This window comes from Bufo gargarizans, chromosome 1, assembly GCF_014858855.1.
Source record: "Bufo gargarizans isolate SCDJY-AF-19 chromosome 1, ASM1485885v1, whole genome shotgun sequence".
In the NCBI taxonomy this organism is placed as follows: Eukaryota; Metazoa; Chordata; class Amphibia; order Anura; family Bufonidae; genus Bufo; species Bufo gargarizans.
In genome coordinates this window covers 571,676,276-571,703,007 of record NC_058080.1, presented here as the reverse complement: position 1 = coordinate 571,703,007, position 26,732 = coordinate 571,676,276, and the positions used below count along the sequence as shown (strand labels likewise).

The window sequence follows — 26,732 nt, the reverse complement described above, 5'->3', positions numbered from 1 at the left end:
TAACTAAAATCCTTGGATTAGTAAAGCAACGTTTTTTCAAAGATATTCACTATTTTACGTGGGTTTAAAGGGGTTTTCCAGTTTTATAAAGTGATGGTCTATCTTTGGATATATTGTAATTTCTGGGACCCCCACTGATCTTCAGAATTCACGGCTAGTGCAGGCTCAGCTCTGCCTCCACTTCCAAATTTTCTCTGCACATAGGTGCTCCCTTCCACCTACAGTACCTTCAAAGTGTAAGTCGCGCAATGATACAATGTTCTGGCATGTGTTTGTATTGAACAACAAGTGAATGAGACTGTCAAGGACGGACTGGGGACTAAAGTCCAAGAAGACAAGGCAACACAAGTAGATGGGGTCAGCAGTAGCATAATGCAGCACAAAATACCATCCCAGCAGAACCAAATACCACAGTGCAGCACAAAGCACCTCACCAATTGCTGCCGCATTCTGTTCTCATCCTACCGTTGTCTTTAATTAAGATATGGAGCAGGGGGCTTAGTCGGTGAGATATGGGCCAAAGCACCAAGCCAGCTCTACCTTCAGCACCTGGTTAGCAGCAGTGAGGAGGGCTCTGGTGGACACTGGCCCGCTTGGAAATTTTCTTGTAGGGTCTAAGGCCAATCTTTTCCTGGAGACTGTGCTGAACCAGTGTCCAGAAGCACCACTGTGTGGAAAGAAATAGTAAAGGAGACATAGTAGCCCCTTTATTCTTAAGATTCGTAGCGGTCACAGAGGATATGCCACAACTTGAATAAGTGAATGGAGATGAGGGGCAGTAACGTATTAAAAAACTAAGGTTTATTAGAATTAATTAAGATCCCAAATTTGGGAAAACAAGCCCCTACTAGACGAAACAACACAGACAACAATGTGGGGCCCACATGGGTGAGTCCCCATAAGGTGGTCCCTCAGTCAGAGCTGACCACCAGTTAAACACAAAATTAGGGTCTTTGGCGGGTGCCGTAGACCTAAAGTGATGCCATAAGGCAAAGTAAAGGGTAGATCTTACCGGGAGTGCCAATCCGGACAGATGTACTCCAGTGCACAGGAGGTGGAGGAACTGCTTGTGTTATGAGACACGTCCTCTTGTCCGTGATACCAGGGTTCCAAGGGGCTACAGGGAAGAGTCTATCCCTGTTGATGCCCTACTTGGCCTATAAGTCCCTACTTGAATAACCCTTTAAACAGTGGAATTCTGTAACTTTTCAGAGATTGTTGGCAATGTTCTAAACAGTTTGGCTGAATAATGCAAATTGCTGTTATTAAAAAAAAAATAATATATATATATATATATATATATATATATATATATATTTTTTTAACACTTCTCACTAACCTTTCCTGTAGATTGCAGCTTCATAAGCATTAGGGTTTATAGCTTTGACTGTCAGTCTCAGAACATTGACTGGATATTGCTTGAAACTATAGACTAGCTATGGTTCTAGGTTTATTCTTGGCTGTTCCTAACAATGTTAACACTTTTACAGGTACATCGATGACCTAAAACAAATTCTTGCTTCTTACGAAAAACTGATAAAGTCACTAAATGAAGCTGAAACCCAACTTCTTGATAATCACATCCGAGAACTTTTGAAAGTGTTTAGATCTGGATACAGAAGATTGAATTGGAACTCATTAGGTATCAACATTTGAACACATTTCTCTTTCGCTCTACTGCACAAACATATTAGATTCTTCTTAGAAATAGACGAATGTACTTTTTTTTTATGATTAGTGACGCTAAATGTGAAGGAAAGATCAAAGCATATTTTTTTACGATAATGATGTATCAGTGTAAAATTAGGATAAGCTAGAGCAGGGATTCTCAACCTGCGGCCCTCCAGCTGTTGCAAAACTACAACTTCCAGCATGCCCTAATAGCTGTAAGCTTCCCAGGCATGCTAGGAGTTGTAGTTTTGCAACCGCTGGAGGGCCGCTGGTTGGGCATCCCTGAGCTAGAGTATTAAAACAGAGGAGTTTTTTATTTTTTTCAAAGATGGAAGGGCAATGGAAGTGATGACATAAGATGGCCATACGCATTAGACAGAAGTAGATTGATGGTTGAACAGCTGTGGAGTGAATGGTCATCTGGTGAATGACACAGCCATATACATTTTAATCTATATTGACTGTTACTATCCAATGGATGAACAATCTTTGTGGGAATGATTGTGGATGAAAAATCTTTCATAAGAATAAAAGATCTTGCATCCAATCAAACTATTGGACAAAAACTGGATGCTGGTATCACTGGTTAGGCAAAAATGCTTGTTCATGGTTAAATTTCACCTGACAATGGTCCTGGTTACACCGGAAATCTGACAACTGACACTGTTAGGACTGCGTTGGATCTAGGTAGACCCAGCAGTAGCCTCCTAGAACCAGCATCCTGCCGATCATATGATCAGTCACCTGATCACCAGGGCAAATGGAGACAGCAGCCTCTAATCTATATACAGCAATTCCTGATAAGACAGAACGGGTAACAAAATGATATTGCCTTCTCTCTCAGGTCCCCGCAGGTTTAATGTACACGATCAGGATTGCGTGTGGATTTTCTGAGCGGATTTGCATGCGGAAAATCCACACCTTAGGTCATGTACATTGTATTCTATGAGAATTTGAAATTCTCATGCACACGATGCAGATTTTTTTCTGCGTGGATTTTGACATACGGTGCTGATTTTAAAATCCACAGCATGTCAATTTATTTTATTTTTCCTGTCTGGATTTTCTCCATTCACTTCAATGGGGACAGGAAAATCCGCAACAATTGATGTGGATTGTCCGCACATAAATCCTGAACATGTGCATTTACCCTAACATTCAACTGGCCAATCAGTGGGCAGCTGACTAAAGCCTGAGCCATTAATATACGATAACAGCTTAAGCAGTTAAATCCGATACCTGTATGAAAGGAGATATAAATCTGATAATATTTTCAGTTTATTATTTTTGTGATATTTTGGTTGGAGATCAGGAGAAAGATGCTCATGTAGGGATAGGGAAGTTTTCCCACATCAGTCTGCACTTAATACTCCATAATGAGAAAGTGGAAAGAGAATTTTTGAAATTTGTATTCAAAAGGAAAAGCTAACATTTCGCATGGACATAAATATTTAGACCCTAAACTGTGAGCTCTGGGGGGCCTCTAATTTCTCTTTATCATCTTTGAGATGCTTCTACACCTTGATTAAAGTCCACCTGAGGTAAATTCAGTTAATTGGGCATGATTTGGAAAGACACATGCCTATCTATTCAAGGTCTCATGGCTGACTTTGTATATCAGAACACAAATCAAGCTATCAGGAGGAAAGAGCAGTCTGTAAAGCTCAGGACTTTGTGGCAGCACAGATTTGGAGAAGAGTCCGAAATGTTTTTGCAGTGAAAGTCGGGATAAAAATGCCTTAGTATGAGAGGTGACCCAAGAACCAATGGTCACTCTGGCTGAGCTCTAAAGATTCTGTGTGTAGGTGGAAGAAACTTTCAGAAGGTCATCCATCACTGCAGCACACCACCAGTCTGAGCTTTATGGCAGAGTGGCCAGAAGGAAGCCTCTCCTCAGTAAAACACACATGAAAGCCTGCCTAGAGTTTGCAAATGAAACCTAAACCTAATGAAACCAAGATTAAACGTTTTCACTTCAATTATAATCGGCATGCCTGAAGGAAACCAGGCATTGCTCATCACCTGCCCAATACCATCCCTACAATGAAGAATGGTGGTGGCAGCATCATGCTGTGGAAGGGGGGAGGGTTCAGTTATTCTTAATGAAAACTTCAGACTGGACCAAAGATGCACCTTCCAACCAGGGCCGTCTAAAATTTGATTGGACCCTGGGCAAGAATTTACTTGGGACCCCTGGATCCCGCCTTCCCACACCCTAGCATGCAAGTACACCCTCCACCTCAACAAACAACAACAACAAAAATCCACACATCTCGTAGGGTAGTAAACTTTAATAATGATGAGTGGCCACTAGAGGTTCCTTGGCAGTAATGTAAATACTGCCTTTTTTCTGAAAAGGCAATGTTTACATTAAAAAGCTTGCAGAGACATGATATAGACACCAGAACTACTGTGTTTAGCTGTTGTGGTTCTGGTGACTATAGTGTCCCTTTATATATAGAGAAAAAAAGAATCAGCACAAAAGTATCAAATAAAATGGCTGTATCATTATTCAAAAAATTAGAAAAGCACAACTTCTGACACAAATATATAGTATTTTGCAGATTACTTCTTTTTTATTTTTTTACAATGTGCAGATAGTACTGTACTACTAACCCCTCCATCCATCACTACATACCGGGTAATACAGCGCCACATACCTCTTATATCCAGTGACGTCTCTTTGATGTAGATGTTCTCTTTCCTCATCTTCTCCCTTCAGACCAGACCACCATTTTTTAGCCATTTCTCATCTCTGCAGTTTGACAAACAAAATCTTAGTTTACTACTTTTCTATCATCCTCCCATCTTCTGGACAAATCATCCTACCACCCCCAATACTGTGCCGCTGTGCTCCCCAATACTATACTCCGGAAACAGATAAACCCCCTGATAATAGTAGTACCATGCAGATAGTGCCCTTCAATAATTATTGGCACACAGTGCCCTAAAATAACTGCGTCCAGTAAATAGTGCCCCTGACACTAATAGTGTAAACATAACGTCCCCCAAAAATAATTGTGGTAAGCTGATACTGTGCCAAGGTGCCCCAACAGTAATAGTGATCCCAAAAGTCCCACCAATAGGAATAATTCTCTGCTAGAGCACACATGGTAGTAATTGTGCTCTTACAGTGCCCCCAACATGTCCCCACTGTGACCCAGAAGTAAGAATAGTAAGCTCCCATAGTGCCCATACTAGTAATCATGTTCCCCATAGACCCCCAGTAGTAATAAAGCCCATCATGATGCCTCCCAGTAGTAATATTTCTACTTATAATGTGCCAGTGTAAAAAATACCCCCTTTTAATGCCCCAGTTGAGCTAATGTCCCCGTAGTGCCCCCATAATGTGCCAGTATAAAATACCCCTATATAGTGCTCCTCTCCTTCTTCCTAGTGCCCCCCAATAATGTGCAAGTAAGATGTGCCCCCATAGATTCCCCCCAATAATGTGCCAGTAACAAGTACCCCCATAGATGCCCCCAATCATGTGCCAGTAACAAGTACCCCCACAGATGCCCCCCAATCATGTGCCAGTAACAAGTACCCCCACAGATGCCCCCCAATCATGTGCCAGTAACAAGTACCCCCACAGATGCCCCCTAATCATATACCAGTAACAAGTGCCCCATAAATGCCCCCCAATCATGTGCCAGTAACAAGTGCTCGCATAGATGCCCCCCAGTCATGTGCCAGTAACAGGTGCTCCCATAGATGCCCTCCAATCACGTGCCAGTAGTAGTACCATATAAAAAAAAATAATAAACACTCATACTTACCTCCATCATGCTGGCAGCGATGCAATGCAGGCCTCTTCCGGCCTGTGTACCACGCTGTATGGCTCAGGCGGCACGTTGACGTCATTGCGCCGCCTGCACCGGCCTCTGATAGGCTGCAGGCCTAGTGCCTCTCCCTCCCCTGCCCCGCCGCAGCACTTCATCTGTATCGCTGTCCTTAGGACGGCAATACAGATGACTATGGAGATGAGCTCTTCTCCCTGTGCCCTGTCGCCACCCACCACGTCAACAGTGGCCAGCGGGGCTCAAGAGGCAGCTGCCTTGGGCCCCCCAGGAGCAACTGGGCCCAGGGCAGCGTTAAAGACGGCCCTGCTTCCAACAATGCACATAGGCACACAGCCTAAAAAAAAAAATAGGAGTAGCTTAGGGATAACTGTGTGAATGTCCTTGAGTGGCCCAGCCAGAACCCAGACTTGAACCCAATCGAACATTTCTAGAGAGACCTGAAAACAGCTGTTCACTGACGGTACCCATCAAACCTGACAGAGCATGAGAGGATCTGCAGAGAAGAATGGCTGAAAATCCCCAAATCCAGGTGTGCAAACCTTATGGCATCTTACCAAAGAAGACAGGAGGCTGTAATCCCTGCCAAAGGTGGTTTAGCTAAGTACTGAGTAATGGGTCTGAATTCTTATGTCGATGCAAAATTTTAGTTTTTTCAATAAATTAACAAACATTTTGAACATTCTGTTTTCCCTTTGTCATTATGGGGTATTGAGTTCAGAATGATGGGAAAAACTTGAATTTATTTTTATTTTCAGCACAAGACTGCAACTTTAAAGAAAAACATTGTATTACTTATTTCTAGGTATTGGCGACTTCATTAACCGTTGCAGCCAGGCAGTCTCAAAGTTTGAGTCTTTGGTACTTAAAATTCAGAAGAATGCAAACGACATTGACAATAAGCTGACTGCTATTGAATCTGCAAACCTTTTTAAATGTGTCAATAAGACGGGAACAGATCTTCCAGGTATGTTATAACGCCACAGACCAAGCACAAATCTAACAATCTTTTTTTTTTTTTTTTTTATGTTATACATGGTCAGATGTTACTTTTTTAAAAACTGTGTGATAGTTTTTATTTCATAAGCAATATTTGGAGTTGCCTTTTGACTTACCGTAAGTCTAAGTTTATAACATTGTGTAGCATCAGCACTTATGTCATATTTCCCAAAAAAATAGGATCCACGCGATACAAATAGTTCAGAAGACATAATGTTTCAGTAGCTGTAACATTTTAAAAATCTCCAACGCGAGTGGATTACGAGTGGATTACGTGGCAGCCCTCTACTGTAGGTGCTGTGTAATCAAGTCCTAAACACAGCACTCGGGGGATGTTTTTACCCCCAACTGCGGCAGTAGATGTAGTGATAGTTACCATATTTTCCGGACTATAAGACCCCATGTTTAGACAACAAAAAATGAGAAAACATTTTTTTCTACTTATTAAACCTTCGTTGGTGGTTTAAAGAAATCAGCCCTTTGCAGGCATTGCACTGGAGCATTTCCGTCGCACACCCAGCACCAGCTTTCTATCATTAATGCCAGTGTACTGTATGCACAGTTCCAGCACAATGTTTCTGTTGCTGTCAGTGCCAGCTCACCATAAAGGTGCCAATATCTAGTGATGAGCGGCATAGGCAATATTCGTTTTCGCTATATTGCACACATTTTTCTCATAATATTTGCAATAAATTAGTGATTTCTAGAATTCGTGATTTCGTCATTATTTTCACGATTGCACAAATCGGCTCTAATGATGCGCATATTTTTTGCGCAGTACATGCAACTTCACATTAAATCAGGTCTGAGTAGATATTACTGATTGGTGCACTAAGTATTGTTGTGACATCACAGCATTATTTCTGTAGCATGTATGTATGTATGGACAACAGAGAAACAGTAATCCCTATCACACTACCTAACACCCTGTACTGGAACCTATTAGCTACACTATATCACTATCTAACCTACACTGACTATCTCCCACTGACTATCTGTATTATATATATGAGCTAACTATCTAATGTAATTGGATAAGGAATAGGATCCAGATGAAAGCACAGAGCACAGCAATGTCGCTGCTCTCTCTCTCTCTCTCTCTCTCTCTCAGAACTGCAAAACAAATGCAGAAATGGCTATATAGTAAGGGGTAGGCAACTTTCCTATTGGTTGCTAGGGATGTTGCTAAGCTCTGACAAAGAGCCTTCTCATTGGCCCACAAGCAAGGATGGCGGTTACTGATGAAAAAAATATCTAGAATATTCGCGATTACAAATATATAGCACTATATTCTACATCTTTGTGAATTCTCAAAGTGCCGATATTTGTGATGAAAAGAATATTCGCGACCAACACTACCCATATCATGCCCAGAGTCAGTTTATTCAAAAACTCCTGTTGTATGTCCAGTACCAATTCACCTGTCAAACAATCACCCAACAATTTATCCAAACTTCCGCACCAGTGACTGGAACCTGACAGATACAGGCCGCAGCCTGGGGGCTCAGTTCATACGTGGCCCACCCCCCCATCACACTAAGCCCTGTTCCAGTTCCTAATGTCAGAGATGAACACGGCCGGCCCCTGAATGCCATCGCCTCTTTACATGGCTGACATCTTTACTAGTAGCGGAGCTCCCCAGACATAGGCAGGATCTACTGCTGCTGCATGTGGAGGAGGAGGACGAGCTGTGAGATCGCTTATTCAGTCTGTCACACCGGTCCCTTCACTCTGGGACACAGAAGCTGCGCAGCTGGCACTGGTTCAAAGAAACATAAAGGTGGGCACACATACTGCGAGGGTATGTAAGAGCTCCAGGGGGAGCTGCAGGAAATCCGGCAGTCAGAGAGGTCTGGCACTTCTGGACCACCCAGACTGCTGACTATAAGATTTTTTTCTAACTAAAAAAGTGTGTCTTATAGTCCAAAAAATACAGTAATTTGTCCTCACCACTAGTTTTCATGAATAACCCACACTTTGTATAACTGTATTGTTCATTGCTTCTTTTGTAGGTGTCAAGGAATTCTTTGAATACATTGAAAATGAGAGGTCCAGAGACGTCGAAATTATGGTCAGAAAGTATACTGCCATTGGATCTATCTTAACAAAAATAGAAGGCCTAGTGGTGAACATGAACACAGGGAAGAGTCCGCAGATGGCTCAGTATTACGCTTTCTGGGAAAACAAAGTGTACACCACACTGACGAAGATGGTCATAAAGTAAGGTTTGATTGATTACTGCATGTATTTCCACCCGGGAATAAAGCCTTTATATTTCATGATGAATATATTCTACAGCCATCATGATTCTATTAGGAAACTTCAAAGTATTTATTTCTGTTTTTACAGGAACTTCCAGGCTTTTAATGTGGCTATTATTGCAAATGTTCCTCTCTTTCAAGTTGAAACCATCCTATCTGCTCCAGAAATAATTCTTCACCCTAATTTCAATGAAATTTTTAAGTTGATTGTACAGTGCTACAAGGGATGTCTTGAAACCACAAAGGTAACGGCGCTATAATAGGGGTAAACATGATAGAAATGTAAAGAAATATGTGATCCCTGCCAATCCGCTGTTTGAGAAGGCACTGGCTCTCATGTGAGCCCTGCGGCCTTCACCCTGCTCACCAAGCACAGCGTCGCACATTGGGCTGAGCTGCGCTTAGGTCATGTAACCCATGAATGTGTTGTCACCGGCGTCAGGAAAGCTGTGAGAAGGCCGTGGCGCTATTGCTATTTTCGAACAGCTGATCACGGGGGGTCAGATCCCCACTGATCAGCTACAGATGACCTAGCCAGAGGATAGGAGAATGTCACCGTAGAGTTCCATTTAAAAAAAAAAAAAAAAAAAATGCGCTTCCCCTTCCCCTTATGCATCTGTACTTCAGTGGCCAAGCAGTTTTTGGGGGATTGTCACCTTTCAATAGCTTTAACTTTTTTTTTTTTTCAACGATGTAGCCGTTTCTGACAGGCTCTTTATTAGGCATACAGACGTGGACAAAATTGTTGGTACCCTTTGGTCAATGAAAGAAAAAGTCACAATGGTCACAGAAATAACTTTAATCTGACAAAAGTAATAATAAATTAAAATTCTATAAATGTTAACCAATGAAAGTCAGACATTGTTTTTCAACCATGCTTCAACAGAATTATGTAAAAAAATAAACTCATGAAACAGGCATGGACAAAAATGATGGTACCCCTAGAAAACACAGAACATAATGTGACCAAAGGGACATGTTAATTCAAGGTGTGTCCACTAATTAGCATCACAGGTGTCTACAACCTTGTAATCAGCCATTGGGCCTATATATATGGCTCCAGGTAATCACTGTGTTGTTTGGTGATATGGTGTGTACCACACTCGACATGGACCAGAGGAAGCAAAGGAAAGAGCTGTCTCAAGAGATCAGAAAGAAAATTATAGACAAGCATGTTAAAGGTAAAGGCTATAAGACCATCTCCAAGCAACTAGATGTTCCTGTGAGTACAGTTGCACATATTATTCATAAGTTTAAGATCCATGGGACTGTAGCCAACCTCCCTGGACGTGGCCGCAGGAGGAAAATTGATGACAAATCTAAGAGACGGATAATCCGAATGGTAACAAAAGAGCCTAGAAAGACTTCTAAAGAGATTCAAGGTGAACTTCATGCTCAAGGAACATCAGTGTCAGATCGCACCATCCGTCGTTGTTTGAGCCAAAGTGGACTACATGGGAGACGACCAAGGAGGACACCATTGTTGAAAACGAATCATAAAAAAGCAAGACTGGAATATGCCAAACTACATGTTGACAAGCCACAAAGCTTCTGGGAGAATGTCCTGTGGACAGATGAGACAAAAATCGAAGTTTTTGCCAAGGCACATCAGCTGTATGTTCACAGACGAAAAAATGAAGCATATCAAGAAAAGAACACTGTCCCTACTGTGAAACATGGAGGAGGCTCTGTTATGTTCTGGGGCTGCTTTGCTGCGTCTGGCACAGGGTGTCTTGAATCTGTGCAGGGTACAATGAAATCTCAAGACTATCAAGGAATTCTAGAGAGAAATGTACTAGCCAGTGTCAGAAAGCTTGGTCTCAGTCGCAGGTCATGGGTCTTGCAACAGGACAATGACCCAAAACACACCGCTAAAAACACCCAAGAATGGCTAAGAGGAAAAAATTGGACTATTCTAAAGTGGCCTTCTATGAGCCCTGACCTCAATCCTATTGAGCATCTTTGGAAGGAGCTGAAACATGCAGTCTGGAAAAGGCACCCTTCAAACCGGACACAACTGGAGCAGTTTGCTCATGAGGAGTGGGCCAAAATACCTGCTGAGAGGTGCAGATGTCTCATTGACAGTTACAGGAAGCGTTTGATTGCAGTGATTGCCTCAAAAGGTTGCGCAACAAAATATTAAGTTAGGGGTACCATCATTTTTGTCCATGCCTGTTTCATGAGTTTATTTTTTTACATAATTCTGTTGAAGCATGGTTGAAAAACAATGTCTGACTTTCATTGGTTAACATTTATAGAATTTTAATTTATTATTACTTTTGTCAGATTAAAGTTATTTCTGTGACCATTGTGACTTTTTCTTTCATTGACCAAAGGGTACCAACAATTTTGTCCACGTCTGTATATACAGGGTAGACATGGGATCCTTCATTGGACCCCAGCTGCCATGTACAGACACCAGCACCTCTATCTCTATCACGGCTGATGCTTGAAGAAGAGAGCCCCCTCTCTCTGAAGCCACTTAGATTCCGCCGTCGCTATTGACCTCGGCATTTAAGGGATTAAATGGCTGCCATTGGAGCTACTTCTGATTTGGGCCATTAGAGTAGGAGCCCAACTGTCATAAGATAGCTGAGCTCCTGCTTTCCGCTGCACGGGAGACCAAAGCAGCTCATATTTTAAGGGGAATCATATTTTATTTTTTTTCATTTTCAGACCTGCTTTGAAAAATATATTAGCGCAAATCTGGTAGGTGTCAACTACACCTCCCGTTTTTGTCTGCATTCGTTTTCATACCTGAGGTTGTTTCCATTTTGCATCTTGCTGGGTATCCTAATATTTCAGTACAAACTAGAATACATTTTCATTATTTTTTGGAATATGTGATGATTCTTTTTCCTGACACCCATTTGTTTTGCTCACAGAGTTTTGTACGCTGGATGCATGGGACCTGCATGCTCTGTCCTCCTCAAAAATCCGAAGACGATGAACCCATTATCTACAGTTTTTACAATGACATTTACCAGAATCCTCAGATCACAGAACAAGCTCTTATTATCAACCAGAACATGCACAAGCTGCTCACTTCACTTACAAAGTACCTAAACCGGTGGAAGAGATACCGACCTTTATGGAAGCTGGATAAGGCCATTGTACTGGAGAGGTTTGCTGCCAGGAAGCCATCCTGCGTCACATTTGATGAGAAGTTGCAGTTCTATAGTCGGCTAGCGCTGGAGGTTACGCAACAGCCCTTAATTAAAGATGAGCAGTGTATTAGACTCTATCTGGGACCGCTAGCCTACACTGTGCAGGAAAATGCTAGCGCATGGGTAAACTCCCTTGGACACCTTCTGAATGAGTCTGCCCGTGAACAGCTGCACGGTCTCAGAGATGAGTTGGATGTATGTGCCAATTTATTTTCCTTTATAAGCCTTTAGAACATATCCTCATCTTCCATTCTATCTATAGGATCAGTACCTATACAATTAAACACTGCTCTTAAATCTGAATATCTCTAAGGTAGATTGCTTGTTATGGTAAATCGTTTTGTATTGTAACTTATGCGTCGTAAAACGCAAATTGGTGTCTATTTTATCATATTCACTCTAAGGCTACTTTCACACTGGCGTTTCTGGGTCCGCCTGTGAGGTCCATTTCAGGGCTCTCACAAGCGGCCCCAAACGGATCAGTTCAGCCCTATTGCATTCTGAATGGATAAGGATCCGCTCAGAATGCATCAGTTCGGCTGCGTTTGGTCTCCGTCCCGCTTTTGAGGCAGACACCAAAACGCTGCTTGCAGCATTTTGGTGTCCGCCTGACGATGCAGAGCCAAACGGATCCGTCCTGACTTACAATATAAGTTAATGGGGATGGATCCGTTTTCACTGACACAATATGGTGCAATTAAAAAAAGGATCTGTCCCCCATTGACTTTCAATGTAAGTCAGGACGGATCCGCTTTGACTTCAACTTTAAAAAAAATAAATAATGGAAACGGATCCGTTCTGAATGGATACAAGCGTTTGCATTATCGGTGCGCATCCGTCTGTGCAGATACAAGACGGATCCGCACCGAACGCAGGTGTGAAAGTAGCCTTAATAAGCTCTTTATGATTAAACTACAGGATCACCTTTAGATTTAAGATAACATCAGCTGAACCAACTAATTTCTGCAGGATCGCCCAATGATCATAAGTTGCACGATGGACTCCTGACTCCTGCCCTGACATTGATGCCTGATCCTTTGTTCCTGCTGGAGATACGCCACGGCTTATAGGGGCCTGGAAGCGGTGTATTCCCATTTCACGTTGAAATAAAACAAATGCTCAGCTGACATTTATTTCATATGTATGGCCAGTTCACAACTTTAGGACAAGACTGAGCACTTGATGGATTTCTTAATTTGTTTCTTCCACCTTACTAACTGTTACAATGAGTGTGATGGACATCCTTCTCTGATACTCAGGGAGTAAATATGCATTGATGAGTACTCTGGTCTCCACTGGAGCATAGGGTTCCAAGGGTAGTCACCCACTGGCTAGAGATCATGTTGCTAGGTTATGGTTCAGATGTTTCCACCCACCGCATAGGACATGTTGGAGTCCATTTTATTAAGTTTTTCAAAATTTCTTTTGTGTTTTAGAGACTGTCAATAAATCTGATGAGGACACCAGATACTCTTGAAGATCTTAAGTTTGTTCTTGCCACAATTGCGGACATTAGAGATATGTCTCTAGTTGTTGAAATGCGATATCGAGATATCCAAGAAAGATATAGAACCCTGACGATGTACAATATTGAGGTGGGTAAATGCAGGAATGTGATTTTGAAATGTATTTTCAAAAAGGAAAAAAAAAGACTGACCACTTAACCATTGTTATTTGGAGTGCTGTCAAGTGATGAATGAATGTGGTGTGCATATGTAACTACCATTATTTTGACTGGCTTAATGCATTAACGCAACAAAAACGCATTGTTGAAGGTTGTCCAGACTTTACTAAGTGATTGCATAGTGGACAGCGCCGTCTACTAGAAGGTTGAAGGAGCTGTGTAGTTCTGGTGATGGAGCTACCCCCGGGGATATGCTGTTGCTTAGTAAATCCCGGACAACTCCTTTTAAAAGGTTTTCTGAGACTAATACTGATGACCTATCCTCTGGATAGTTCTTCAGTATCTGACAGGTTGGGGTCCGACACTTGGAATCCCTTCCAATCTTCTGTTTGAGAAGGCACCAACTCTCGCAGTAGCACAGAGGCATTCTCACAGCTTTTCCTATGCCAGTGACCACACGTTCTATGGTCACGTGGCCTAGGAGCAGCTCAGCCCTTTTATTATGTGAGCAGGATACCATGTATAGCCGCTATACAATGTACAGTGCTGTGCTTAGTAAGCCTAGAGAAGGCAGCGGCGCTCACAGGAACAGCTGATGGGCAGGGGTCCCGGGTGTCAGACCCCCACTGATCAGATACTGATAATCTATCCATTGAATAGGTCATCAGTATTAAAAATCTCAGAAACCCATTTAATGATCATAAGGCTCATACATGGAAAAAGTATACAGTATATGCTGATTGACCTATTTATTGGTAGAAATATATATACATCTCTGAAATAGATTAAAATAATATCTCATCCTTAAATATCTGAACTTCACTGAAACTTTTTCTGTAGATAAAAACTTTGTATAGATACTACTTTTCACTATTAGGTTCTACCAGTATAAGTACTGTTGGTTTAAAATAATGTAATCCATTTATCACTATAATTGGTGCACCTCCTGTGGGGCCCTCACACTAGGGCAGGCCATGCTGTACACTTTGTGTTTTACTTTCTCATTGTATTTATGGTTTACAGATCATGCATGATATCATATTAAAAAAACATTTGGGGTCATTTATCAAACTGGTGTAAAGTAGAACTGGCTTAGGCTACTTTCACACTTGCGTTCGGAGCGGATCCGTCTGGTGTCTGCACAGACGGATCCGCTCCTATAATGCAGATATGTGGGGGGGGGGAAGTGTGCATGTCTCCATAGAAATGAATAGGTCAGTGTGCTATCTGTGAAAAAAAATGTATAGCACATTGAAAAAAAATATGGTTGTGTGCGTGAGTCCTTATACTTTCTTTATGCTTTTTAGACCTGGGTTTGCACACATAGTGATTTTTTTTTCCTCTCCTTAGATTGCTATTGCTTTATGATTTGTGAAATACTTAAAAAATGCCCAGGCCTCATTGATGGAAATATCTATACTATGTTTGTTTTCTCCCTAGTTTGATGAAGAAGAGAGAGTTTTGTCTGAGAAAATAACACATATCTGGGAAGATCTGTTCCTGGAATCAAAGCAGGTGGATCGCAGCCTTGGAAAAGTGAAAAGGAAATTTACCCAGGTAATTTTACTTCTTCCGTGTTCTGTGCCATTGAATATATAATACAAGCATGCGAGACTGCATATAAAGATGACACTAAATATCATTTATTATCTCTTTTTTATCTCTTACACTCAAAGATAACAGGTGTCCCAGAGACTGTAGTAAAGTTCTGCAATCCTTACTGTCCTGCAGGGCTCAATGCTCCTATACCTGTAGAATAATCAATCAGCCCAGTGGCACTGAAGAAGACCTTATGTGAATGGCCTAAATGGCTGTTTACATTTAAAGAGAGTCTATCTCCAGGACATTTACTGTTAAACCAAGCACAGTGCCTTGTAGGGCTAACCCAGCTGAATGTACTGATACTTTTCACTTAGTGGTCCGCTGCTTCATTGTGGAGAAAAATCCATATGCGAATGACCAGTTAAGTGCACTGAGGGCAGGCCAAAGTCTCTCTGTGCACCCTTGTTCCTCCTGCTTCCTCTGCCAACCCCTCTCTCCTTGATTGACAGTATCATAGTTATCTCTCCTGGCCCTGTCAATGGAGAAGGAGGGGTTGGCAGAGAAAGCAGGAGGAGCAAGGGTGCACAGGAGACTTGCCCCAATTCCCCTCAGTGCACCTAAAGCGGTTGTCCCATGATTAAAAAATGAAGATCAGACACCATATACTACATGACAATCTCTTTCTAGCAAAGCTAGAACCAGCCCTGTACCGCACATGGATCCAGAGATCTCCCCATTCATTGCTCTGCTAGATTTATATCAAGCTGCAGCTCAAGGGGAGTGTCTTTTCTGCAGCTAAGAGGGCGTGTCTCAGCTCTACCTATCACAGCTCAGGGGGCGTGTCCATGCTCTACCTATCACAGCTCAGGAGGCAGTTGAAGGATGAAACTGAGCATGTGCGGCCATCTCAGTGAGCAGGACAAAGAAACAAGGAAAAGAACAAATAGCAGATGGCGCTATACAGATACATTTTATTGAATCACTCAGTGGCTATACACTGCAATTACAAAAGTATTCAGATCCAGGTGCTGGTTTGAAAACTGTAGAATATTTTTTGTTGGACAACCCTTTTAAGTGCCTATTAGCATATGGATTAAAAGTCAATTTTTTTCCAAATGGTAGCAATGGATCGCGAAGTGAAAGGTATCCTTACATTCAGTTGGGCTAGCCCTAATCACCTATGCCTGGTTGAACAGTGAATTTCCTGGTTACAGATTCCCGTTAACCCTCCTAATTGAGAAGAGATGCATAGGGTTCTGTGCAGGACACTTTGTAGGGAGTCAGTGATTGGCAGTATATGGGGTCTTGCTATAAACTACCTGTGGATGACTGCGTTATGGGACCTTCTGGTTTGTACTGATATTTGGGTACTATTTGGGCAGTACATTAGAGTTGTCATGGAGCACTGACTAACACTAGGGGACTGACAGTTTTATAGAGCTCGTTTTTTCAGCACACTGACATTGGCCGAGAATATTATGGTAGCACTGACAATGTTATGAGGGCAGCATATAAACATGTACTTTTTAAAATGCTTTTCCCCCGTAGATTACAAAAGATCAAATTGAAGACTATAAGAAAGAGGTGGTGCAGTTTGCACAATTGTTCCGTTCTGAAGGACCTGGAGCTGTTGGAGATGACCTTGATAAAGGTACCGTATAGTAATGTGTACAGATAGGAAGTTAAAGAGATTGTCCTATGGATGATCTCTAGGACCCCTAATAATAACTATAATCAGGGTACTGAGCCCCCAGTTCCTCCTTATTTTAAATCAGATAATTTTTTATTATCATTTTTTCTTTTTCATCATCAAATGACAGTCAAATCAAATATCCACTCATCAAAAGACACAGTTCCTCCTTATTGCACTACCGCCGTAAGGAAGAGTTTGAATAGAGCGGCGGTGATCACGCATGCATCCTGCTGCTCCTAGACTAGGTGGAGACATCCTAGTACAGGGTTCGGTTGTTTCCGTCAGACGTTAAATGTAGTGACAGGGTGCATGTGAGTCCACCATTCCATTCAAACTCCAAAATTCTAATAATTGGCAAAAAACAAATGATGCTTTTACCATTCCATTAGTTAAAATGACCATTTTGTACCAATTAAAGGGAACCTGTCACTGGGATTTTGTGTATAGAGCTGAGGACATGGGTTGCTAGATCGCCGCTAGCACATCCGCGATATCCAGTCACCATAGCTCTGTGTGCTTTTATTGTGTAAAAAAAACGATTTTATATATATGTAAATTAAGCTACTAACGTTTCCGGAGCCCAGCCACACCCACTGTGAAGGAGCCCAGCACCGCCTGCATCCTCCGAATCTCCTCCTTGCTCCCCGACGTCACAAAGCTAGAGCGCCATAATCTTGCGATGCATGAGCTAGTGCATGCGCAGTGTCGGCATAGTGTTCCTTCCCTGGCATCAGCCTCAGGGAACGAACTACACACGCGCTAGCTCATGCATCGCGAGATTACGGCACTCTAGCTTGGTGACCTCGGGGAGCAAGGAGGAGATTCGGAGGATGCAAGGTGGTGCTGGGCTCCTTCACAGTGGGCGTGGCTGGGCTCAGAGTCAGAGAATGCTGGACTCATCCCTGAAGCATGGAGGAGACAGGACTCATCTAAGGTTAATTTACATATCTATAAAATAGTTTTTTTTTAAACAATAAAAGCACATAGAGCTATGGGGCCTGGGTATTGGGGATGTGCTAGCAGCCATCTAGCAGCCCCTGTCCTCAGCTCCATACACAAAATCCAGGTGACAGGTTCCCTTTAAGTAGCAAATACTAGAAAATCAGACGCGTTGTATGGTATTTTTTTCTTTATTAGCAGTGGACGTTTAAAGGGACACTACAGCCTGAAAAACATGAGAAAAGCAAAAAAAAAAACATGCTAAGTTTGTCTTTACCTCTTTCTGCTTTCACATCTTCAAACTGCTACAGAAAGGAGATTTAGGAGAAGCTTAGCCGCTTCTTACAAAACCATCTCCTGTGTGTGCAGGTTTACCAGACAGTACCAGTGCACTGACACTACAGATAGCAGTTTTAGGATATTTTGTCATGTCAGACAAGTCCCTCCTTCCTCCTTTCCCCTTCATCTTTGCCTGGAGGTTTACGTGCACTAACACGACCCCACAGTCACATAGGAAATTCAGGAAAGTGACAAAGCTTAATTCCAGTATACTTCAATAGACGACAGTCAGAGCTCTGCGAAAGCACTGGAAACTTCAAAATGTATTAGCTTGCCTTCTTACAAAACCTCCTCCTGTGTGTGTGCAGGGATACTAGACAGTAGCAGAGCAGTGACATGACATGACAAAAAGTGCTACCCAGCTTTCCCAGGTGCCTGAATGTCTAGTTTGCCTATACAGGCAGAAAGGATTTCTTACTGTCTGTCTAGGGAAATCTGACATCCATCAGTGCGGGAAAGCTGGATTATAGGTCTTGTGGATCTGTACACACTATCCAGAAAATGTTACCCTTACATTATACAATTAACCCAGCTTTCCCAGGAACCTGAAAGGTAAATCTGCCTTGCTATGGCACTATGGAATGAGGAGCAGGATTTGTTTTGTTAGATTTAGTATGCTGCATTCTCTATTACAGCTTTCACAGGACCCTGAAAATCAAATCTGCCTATATTTAGAGAGGAGGGGGGGCGGGGGGGGGGGGGGGGGGGTCTGTCTTGGTAGGTTTAGTATTCTGCAGTCTATTACAGTTCCACATAGTGATATCCCAGCTTTCCCAGCACCCTGAAAAACTAGATTTTTGTACTTGCCATAAAATCTGTTTCTCTTCCGTTCATTGGGGGACACAGGCTTTGACCATGGGCATAGCTGTTGCCGCTAGAAGGCGGACACTAAGCACACAAAGTGTAAGCTCCTCCCTCTTCAACTTTATCCCTTTCTGCAGGGAACAAGCTAATCAGTTAGTGCAAAAGCAGTAGGAGAAGCCAGACACAAGAAAATCACACTATGTACAAACCCAGAACCACACAGGCCCGAAAAGGCCCTTAAACAAAAGAATAGGTGGGAGCTGTGTCCCCCAATGAATGTAAGAGAAACAGATTTTACGGTAAGTACAAAAATCTAGTTTTCTCATCCGTCTCATTGGGGGACACAAGCTTTGACCATGGGACGTTACAGAGCAGTTCCCAAGGGTGGGCATAACAAGCAACCCTCCCGTCAATCAGAGAACTGCCGTCTACAAAACTCTACGCCCCAGAGATGCGTAAGCAAACGCAAAGGTGTGCACTCTCTATAAAACTTGGAAAAAGTATGCAAAGATGACCAAGTAGCCGCCTTGCACACCTGGGGGGCCGAAGCCCGTGATGCACCACCCAAGAGGCCCCCACTGCCCGAGCCGAATGAGCAGTCTCGATCCCTCTGGAATAACGAGCAAGGAATCTGTTCGCCGGAAAGATGCCATCTGGGACAGATAGACTCGAACGGCTCATACCAAATTCAGAGTATGGAGCAACTGCTCCCGAGGATGAGACTGGGCCGGACAAAATGAAGGGAGATTAATCTCCTCATTTTATATGGAATGCCGACACCACCTTTGGCAGGAAGGACTGCACAGGGCGAAGGACCACCTTTTCCTGATGGAGGATCAGGAAGGGCGACCGACAAGACAGAGCTGCGAGTTCTAACACTTTAAGGATAGAAGTAATTGCAACCAGAAAAAAAGCCACCTTATAAGACAGAAAGCGCAGTGACACCTGCTGCAAAGGCTCAAACGGAAAAGATTGGAAAGCCTTGAGCACTAGATTAAGATCCCAAGGATCCAATGGAGGATGTACTGACTGGCAGTCCCTTGGACATGATCTTCCGGAGAAGATGCGGAATGAGAGGAAGAGGCTGGAACATGTAAGGAAACGTGAATTAACTCCACGGGCATCACTAGCGCATCGCATGCCAGGGTCATGGAGTCCCTGGACCGCGCGCCGAAGTCCTCGACCTTGTTGTTGAACTGTGAGGCCATGAGATCCACATCCAGCTGACCCCACCTCTCGCAGATGGCCTGAAAGACCTGCGAGTGAAGATCCCACTCGCCGGGATCGAGACGCTCCCGGCTGAGGAAGTCTGCGATCCAGTTGTTGACGCGGGTATGTGAATTGCCGACAGTGCCGGAACATGTTTCTCTGCCCAGCTGAGAATCAGCGCCATCTCCGCCATGACTGCCGGGCTCCGGGTGCCACGCTGGTGATTGATGTACGCCACCGCCGTGGAGTTGCCGGACTGAACCCGCATCGGACAAACCCTGAGATGGTCGGCCCGATGTCGCAGAGAGAGCTGAAACGCCCTCAATTCCAGAACATTGATTGGAAAGGAGCGTTCCTCGGGTGACCATACCCCTTGAACAGAGAGATTTTCCAACACCCCTCCCCCCCAACCCTTGAGGCTTATGTCCGTTGTTAACACCTTTCAACAGAGAGGGAGGAATGAGCGACCCGACCTCAACATCGGAGAGACCATCCACCAAACTGATAGTGAAATGGACCCACTACAAACCGGAAAAACCTCTGATGACTGACGCATATGGGCACGTGAAGATAAGCATCCTTGATGTCTATCAAGGACGGGTACTCCCCCGGTTCCATGGATGCAATGACCGTCCTCAGTGACTCCATCCGGAATCTGCCAAAACACATGAAGCTGGCCACCCACCCGAACGGAGGGCGCCGGGAGCCGCCCGTCATGCAGCAAAGTTCTTATGATTAAAGGACTTGGATCCCTGTTGACGGGAATGCCAGGAAGGGCGCGGCTTGAAGGAAGGTTTGTGCTTCTGATCCATGGCCGCCTCTTGGGGCTGGAAAAACTCTGAAAGGGGAAAAAAAAGGTTTTCGATCTTTTGACCTATTAGACCGCCCCCTGTTCTGTGGTAAATGGGTGCTCTTACCACCTGTAGCGTCCGGAATTATCTCATCCAGGGGCTTACAAAAAATAGTCTGCTGCCGGTAAAGGGGAGGGCCGTCAGGGTCCGATTTAAAGCATTATCTGCCGCCCAGCAGGAGAGCCATACAAAATATGAAAGCTCACCCAATATCCTCTGTGCGTGGTACGAGCCAAGGCCAACTCCACATGCATAGAAACCAAAAGAAAACGATCCGGCATCGGCTGAATTTGTCATTGCCACGTCTTTATTTCTCATATTCACATTGCATGATATATACAGTGGACATCTCCTCCCACCACCTCCGGTTAGATTGACATGTTTCGAACCCTAAGGTTCATAGCCTCGCGGTGTGCTCAGGTTCTGAGGAACTTATAAGTCTCCACCTCCAATAGAACAACACGGAAGGGAAAAAGGGGGAGGGAAAGGGAAATGAAAAGCAGATGGGACAAAGACAAAAAGAGGGGGAGGCGGAGAGAAAAGCAATCTTCGAGTCTGGCACCTCACACCTGAAACCCGTAACAGGTATCACGGGTTTCAGGTGTGAGGTGCCGGACTTGGGGATTGCTTTTCTCTCCGCCTACCCCTTCTTTTTTCTTTGTCTTTTTCCCATCTGTTTTTCATTTCCCTTTCCCTCCACCTTTTTCCCTTCTGTGTTTGTTCTATTGGAGGCGGAGACTAATAGGTACGGCGAATAGCCACCAACAGGGCTGTTGAGCAAGACATAAACCTGGCCGCGTCCAAAGATGCTTCACAAATATATGCACTGGCATGCGAGAGTAGTAGGGCCACATCTGCAAGTTCCTCTGAGGGGACTCCAGAGAAAATAATGCACTGTAATAATAGATGCAAGCATAACATATGGACTAAGCCCTCACTCTATTAATGAAATCTGAGACACTTGGTCAATACATTTTGATCAAAACATATCTAAGCCCACCTACCAAGCGACAAGGTGGTCTCAGTTCAGGTGGGTCCTATGCTAAACCTGCCTATGCCGTTATGCATTTATGTTCAGGAGCGCAGACCCCGCACATACAGTGGAGGAAATAATTATTTGACCCCTCACTGATTTTGTAAGTTTGTCCAATGACAAAGAAATGAAAAGTCTCAGAACAGTATCATTTCAATGGTAGGTTTATTGTAACAGTGGCAGATAGCACATCAAAAGGAAAATCGAAAAAATAACTTTAAATAAAAGATAGCAACTGATTTGCATTTCATTGAGTGAAATAAGTATTTGAACCCTCTAACAAAAAAAGACTTAATACTTGGTGGAAAAACCCTTGTTTGCAAGCACAGAGGTCAAACGTTTCTTGTAATTGATGACCAAGTTTGCGCACATTTTAGGAGGAATGTTGGTCCACTCCTCTTTGCAGATCATCTCTAAATCCCTAAGGTTTCGAGGCTGTCTCTGTGCAACTCTGAGCTTGAGCTCCCTCCATAGGTTTTCGATTGGATTAAGGTCCGGAGACTGACTAGGCCACTCCATGACCTTAATGTGCTTCTTCTTGAGCCACTCCTTTGTTGCCTTTGCTGTATGTTTTGGGTCATTGTCGTGCTGGAACACCCATCCACGACCCATTTTCAGTTTCCTGGCAGAGGGAAGGAGGTTGTCGCTCAGGATTTCACGATACATGGCTCCGTCCATTTTCCCGTTTATGCGAATAAGTTGTCCTGTGCCCTTAGCAGAAAAACACCCCCAAAGCAAAATGTTTCCACCCCCATGCTTGACGGTGGGGACGGTGTTTTGGGGGTCATAGGCAGCATTTTTCTTCCTCCAAACACAGCGAGTTGAGTTAATGCCAAAGAGCTCTATTTTGGTCTCATCAGACCACAGCACCTTCTCCCAGTCACTCTCTGAATCATTCAGGTGTTCATTGGCAAACTTCAGACGGGCCTGCACATGTGCCTTCCTGAGCAGGGGGACCTTGCGAGCCCTGCAGGATTTTAATCCATTGCGGTGTAATGTGTTTCTAATGGTTTTCTTCGTGACTGTGGTCCCTGCTAATTTGAGGTCATTAACTAACTCCTCCCGTGTAGTTCTAGGATTCTTTTTCACCTTTCTCAGAACCATTGACACCCCACGAGGTGAGATCTTGCGTGGATCCCCAGAGCGAGGTCGATTGATGGTCATTTTGTGCTCCTTCCATTTTCGAACAATCGCACCAACAGTTGTCACCTTCTCTCCCAGCTTCTTGCTAATGGTTTTGTAGCCCATTCCAGCCTTGTGCAGGTCTACAATTTTGTCTCTGACATCCTTGGACAGCTCTTTGGTCTTTCCCATGTTGGAGAGTTTGGAGTCTGCTTGATTGATTGATTCTGTGGACAGGTGTCTTTTATACAGGTGACTAGTTAAGACAGGTGTCCTTAATGAGGGTGACTAATTGAGTAGAAGTGTCTAACCACTCTGTGGGAGCCAGAACTCTTAATGGTTGGTAGGGGTTCAAATACTTATTTCACTCAATGAAATGCAAATCAGTTGCTATCTTTTATTTAAAGTTATTTTTTCGATTTTCCTTTTGATGTGCTATCTGCCACTGTTACAATAAACCTACCATTGAAATGATACTGTTCTGAGACTTTTCATTTCTTTGTCATTGGACAAACTTACAAAATCAGTGAGGGGTCAAATAATTATTTCCTCCACTGTATGTGTTGCTCCTAGTTACCTCCATGTGCAGCAGCAACCAGTGGGAGGAGGAGTACACGCAACTATATGTACCACCTTAATCAGGGTTGCCTATTAGATAGGTGGGGCAAAAGTGCACATGAATACTACTCCCAATATAGGAGTGTATTCACAAATGAAGGTGCCACTTCTTCAAGACAAGTTAAACAAATCACGGAAATTATTTTTTTTTTAAACATCCTGCACAATATGATAATGAATGTTGCGGATGTACATGGCTACATTTATACAGTCACAGAAAATAATGCACTGTAATAATAGATGCAAGCATAGCATATGGACTAAGCCCTCACTTTATTGATAAAATCTGAGACACTTGGTCAATACATTTTGATCAAATCACATCTAAGCCCACCTACCAAGCGACTCCGTGATTTAACTCCAGAGTCGAGACCCTGATGTAAATTACTTGCCCACTCTCCCATAGCTTTGCTCACCCATGTAGAGGCAAACACCGGCTGCAGCGCTGTGCCCACTGCTTCAAAGGCAGATTTTGCAAAAGCTTCCAGCTTCTTATCTTTGATATCAGAAAAATAATCCCCATCCGCCATTGACAAGGTAGTATGTTTAGCCAAATGGGAAACTGGCGGGTCCTCTATAGGTGGAGCCGACCATTTCTTAGTCAAATCCCCCGGAAAAGAATAAAGGATGTTCAAGCGTTTTGGCAATATAAAACGTCTATCAGGGAAATTCCACTCCTTGGAGAGTGAGGAATCATACTCCTGGTGGTTGGGGAAACACTTGTGTGAGCGACAGGACCTTCTAAAGGAAAAACCCGAGCTGGCAGATGAAGGTGCAGGATCCTCAACCTGCAACGTCTGAATAACCGCCGTAATTAGATTGTCCACCATGGAGGACGAGACAACATCCTCATCTGACCTTCTCTCCTCAGAACATGCCTCTTCAACTGAGGACACGTTGGAGTGAGACTCTCTAGCTGGAGGAGGAGAAGCCGAGGAAATGGGAGACACGGACACCCTTTTGGGGCAAGATGTTCTGGCCCGTTTTGTGGGACGGCCTTGATAGGCACGCGCCGCATGATACCCAGAGTCAGACCGGTCAGAGGACTGCCTGGCCAACAAACGCCCCAATATATCCACAATAGGTAAATACAATTTGTAGTGGCTCTCCCTCCTTTTCAACTTGGTGAGGGGGCTCTGTATTATGTTACTCACCCAGTCACAAAAATAATTGTAAATAATGAAAAAGAATAAGACAGGCACTCACCATCTGGGACCAATTAAAATGACAAATTTATTTGATAAGAATGGTTAAAAACTGTTAAAACTACCTATAATTGTCTGTAATAGATCCAGGTGGTACTATCAGAGGAGTGTATAACTCGTTATAAATAGTGCATACATGTATTGAAATATAATATGAATAAATAAAGGTAAAAATGGCTTGAAAAATAAATATAAGATAAAGTTAAAAGAAGTGTCTCTTGAATTCACCGACAGTTCCGGGAATTAGAAAAATATATTATGAACCAATTATAGGATTCTTGTGCAAATTGTTACCCCGTGTGGTCACTCAGGGTTAATGGACCCGGTTAGTATAAATCTTGAGCAAAAGTCAGTTGTAGATATAGTATCCTGTATTTTCATTCAGGGTTAGTGAAAAAAGTTAGTTACTTTGCTATTCTACCCATCAATTGTGACTCCTATCAGGTGGATACAAGTAACAATTGACTTATGATCAAGATTTGTACACCAACTCTAACTTTTTTCACTAACCTTTTTCACTAACCCTGAATGAAAATACAGGATACTATATCTACAACTGACTTTTGCTCAAGATTTATACTAACCGGGTCCATTAACCCTGAGTGACAACACGGGGTAACACAATTTGCACAAGAATCCTATATTGGTTCATAATATATTTTTCTATTTTTTTCTAATTCCCGGAACTGTCGGTGAATTCAAGAGACACTTCTTTTAACTTTATCTTTTATTTATTCTTTTTAAGCCATGTATACCTTTTATTTTCTTCATATTATATTTCAATACATGTATGCAGGGGGGCCCTGCAGGAACAGGCCGCACAGAAGCCAGGGCCTCAATTAGCAATGGCCCCGGCTGCCCCAGAACCCAGCCGACATGCCGACATGCCGACAAGGAAGCGGCGCTCAGAGGAGGAAACTCTGCCCCTTCCTCTCCCAGGCATGTTCAGGAGGACGCCAGCGTGGAAACAGAAGCCACCAGTAGTGGGCCCCAAATGAAGCCGGGGCCTCAATTAACAATGGCCCTGTGGAAGCGGCGTTGTCCTCAACACGAGAAGGGTAACTCCGCCCCCTCTTCTCCCCGGCGTTCAGGAAGACGCCTCCAGACCAAGGGAGCCGTAGGAGGACAAGCCATGGCGTGCGGCCGCACTGCAGGAGCAGCCCCCAGAGTTCTGCATACTGGCCCTGGAAAACGGACGCCCCCAGGTGCGATTTAACATTTAAAGGGCTCTCATTGCTGCCCATAGTACAGGGCGACCACATGGGGACAATCACATGTGGGGAGGAGAGGGTACTGGAGGAGGGGCATTATGGGCAGTCTCCAAACTTTGTACTCACCTGTCCGGCGTCTTCTGCCCCCCTGGCTCCAGCCGGATCACTACCTTCAGTGTGCGGCCACTTGGTGAGGGACGCTACACCGGAAATAGAGGGGACTTGCGGTGGGCTGCCGTGGTGATGCGAATGCTGGCGGGAGACAGAGGTTTTTACGGGAACCTCTGGTCCTCTTTTTCTTCTGGAGCACGGGAAGGAGCAGGGGGGTCGCGTGACCCGCTGGTCTCCCGTCTCCTGGGTGGGAGTGCAGGCAGTTTTACGGACTGCCTGAGGCTTCCCGCTAAAGAAGGAAAAAAAACAAAAAATCTGCAGATCTGCCATGCATAGAGGTCTGCCTCCTACAGACACTAAGCTAAAAACTGATTTAGCTTGGTCCCTGTAGGAAGGGTATAGCTGAAGAGGGAGGAGCTTACACTTTGTGCGCTTAGTGTCCGCCTCCTAGCAGCAACAGCTATACCCATGGTCAAGCCTGTGTCCCCCAATGAGATGGATGAGAAAGCAAATCTGCCTAGCTTAGGAATTAT

At 43.7% G+C, this 26,732-nt stretch overlaps 1 protein-coding gene across 1 annotated transcript in view; it reads left to right on the top strand.

Annotated features, from left to right (window-relative positions):
• The window catches only part of DNAH10 (dynein axonemal heavy chain 10), a 141,824-nt gene that overhangs the window by 29,092 nt on the left and 86,000 nt on the right, over nt 1-26,732 (top strand). The window contains exons 16-23 of the mRNA XM_044290221.1: nt 1,491-1,642; nt 6,277-6,438; nt 8,483-8,690; nt 8,820-8,976; nt 11,617-12,093; nt 13,335-13,493; nt 14,963-15,079; nt 16,613-16,715. Of these exons, the coding sequence (XP_044146156.1) occupies nt 1,491-1,642; nt 6,277-6,438; nt 8,483-8,690; nt 8,820-8,976; nt 11,617-12,093; nt 13,335-13,493; nt 14,963-15,079; nt 16,613-16,715 (1,535 nt within the window). The remainder of the gene's footprint in view (nt 1-1,490; nt 1,643-6,276; nt 6,439-8,482; nt 8,691-8,819; nt 8,977-11,616; nt 12,094-13,334; nt 13,494-14,962; nt 15,080-16,612; nt 16,716-26,732) is intronic.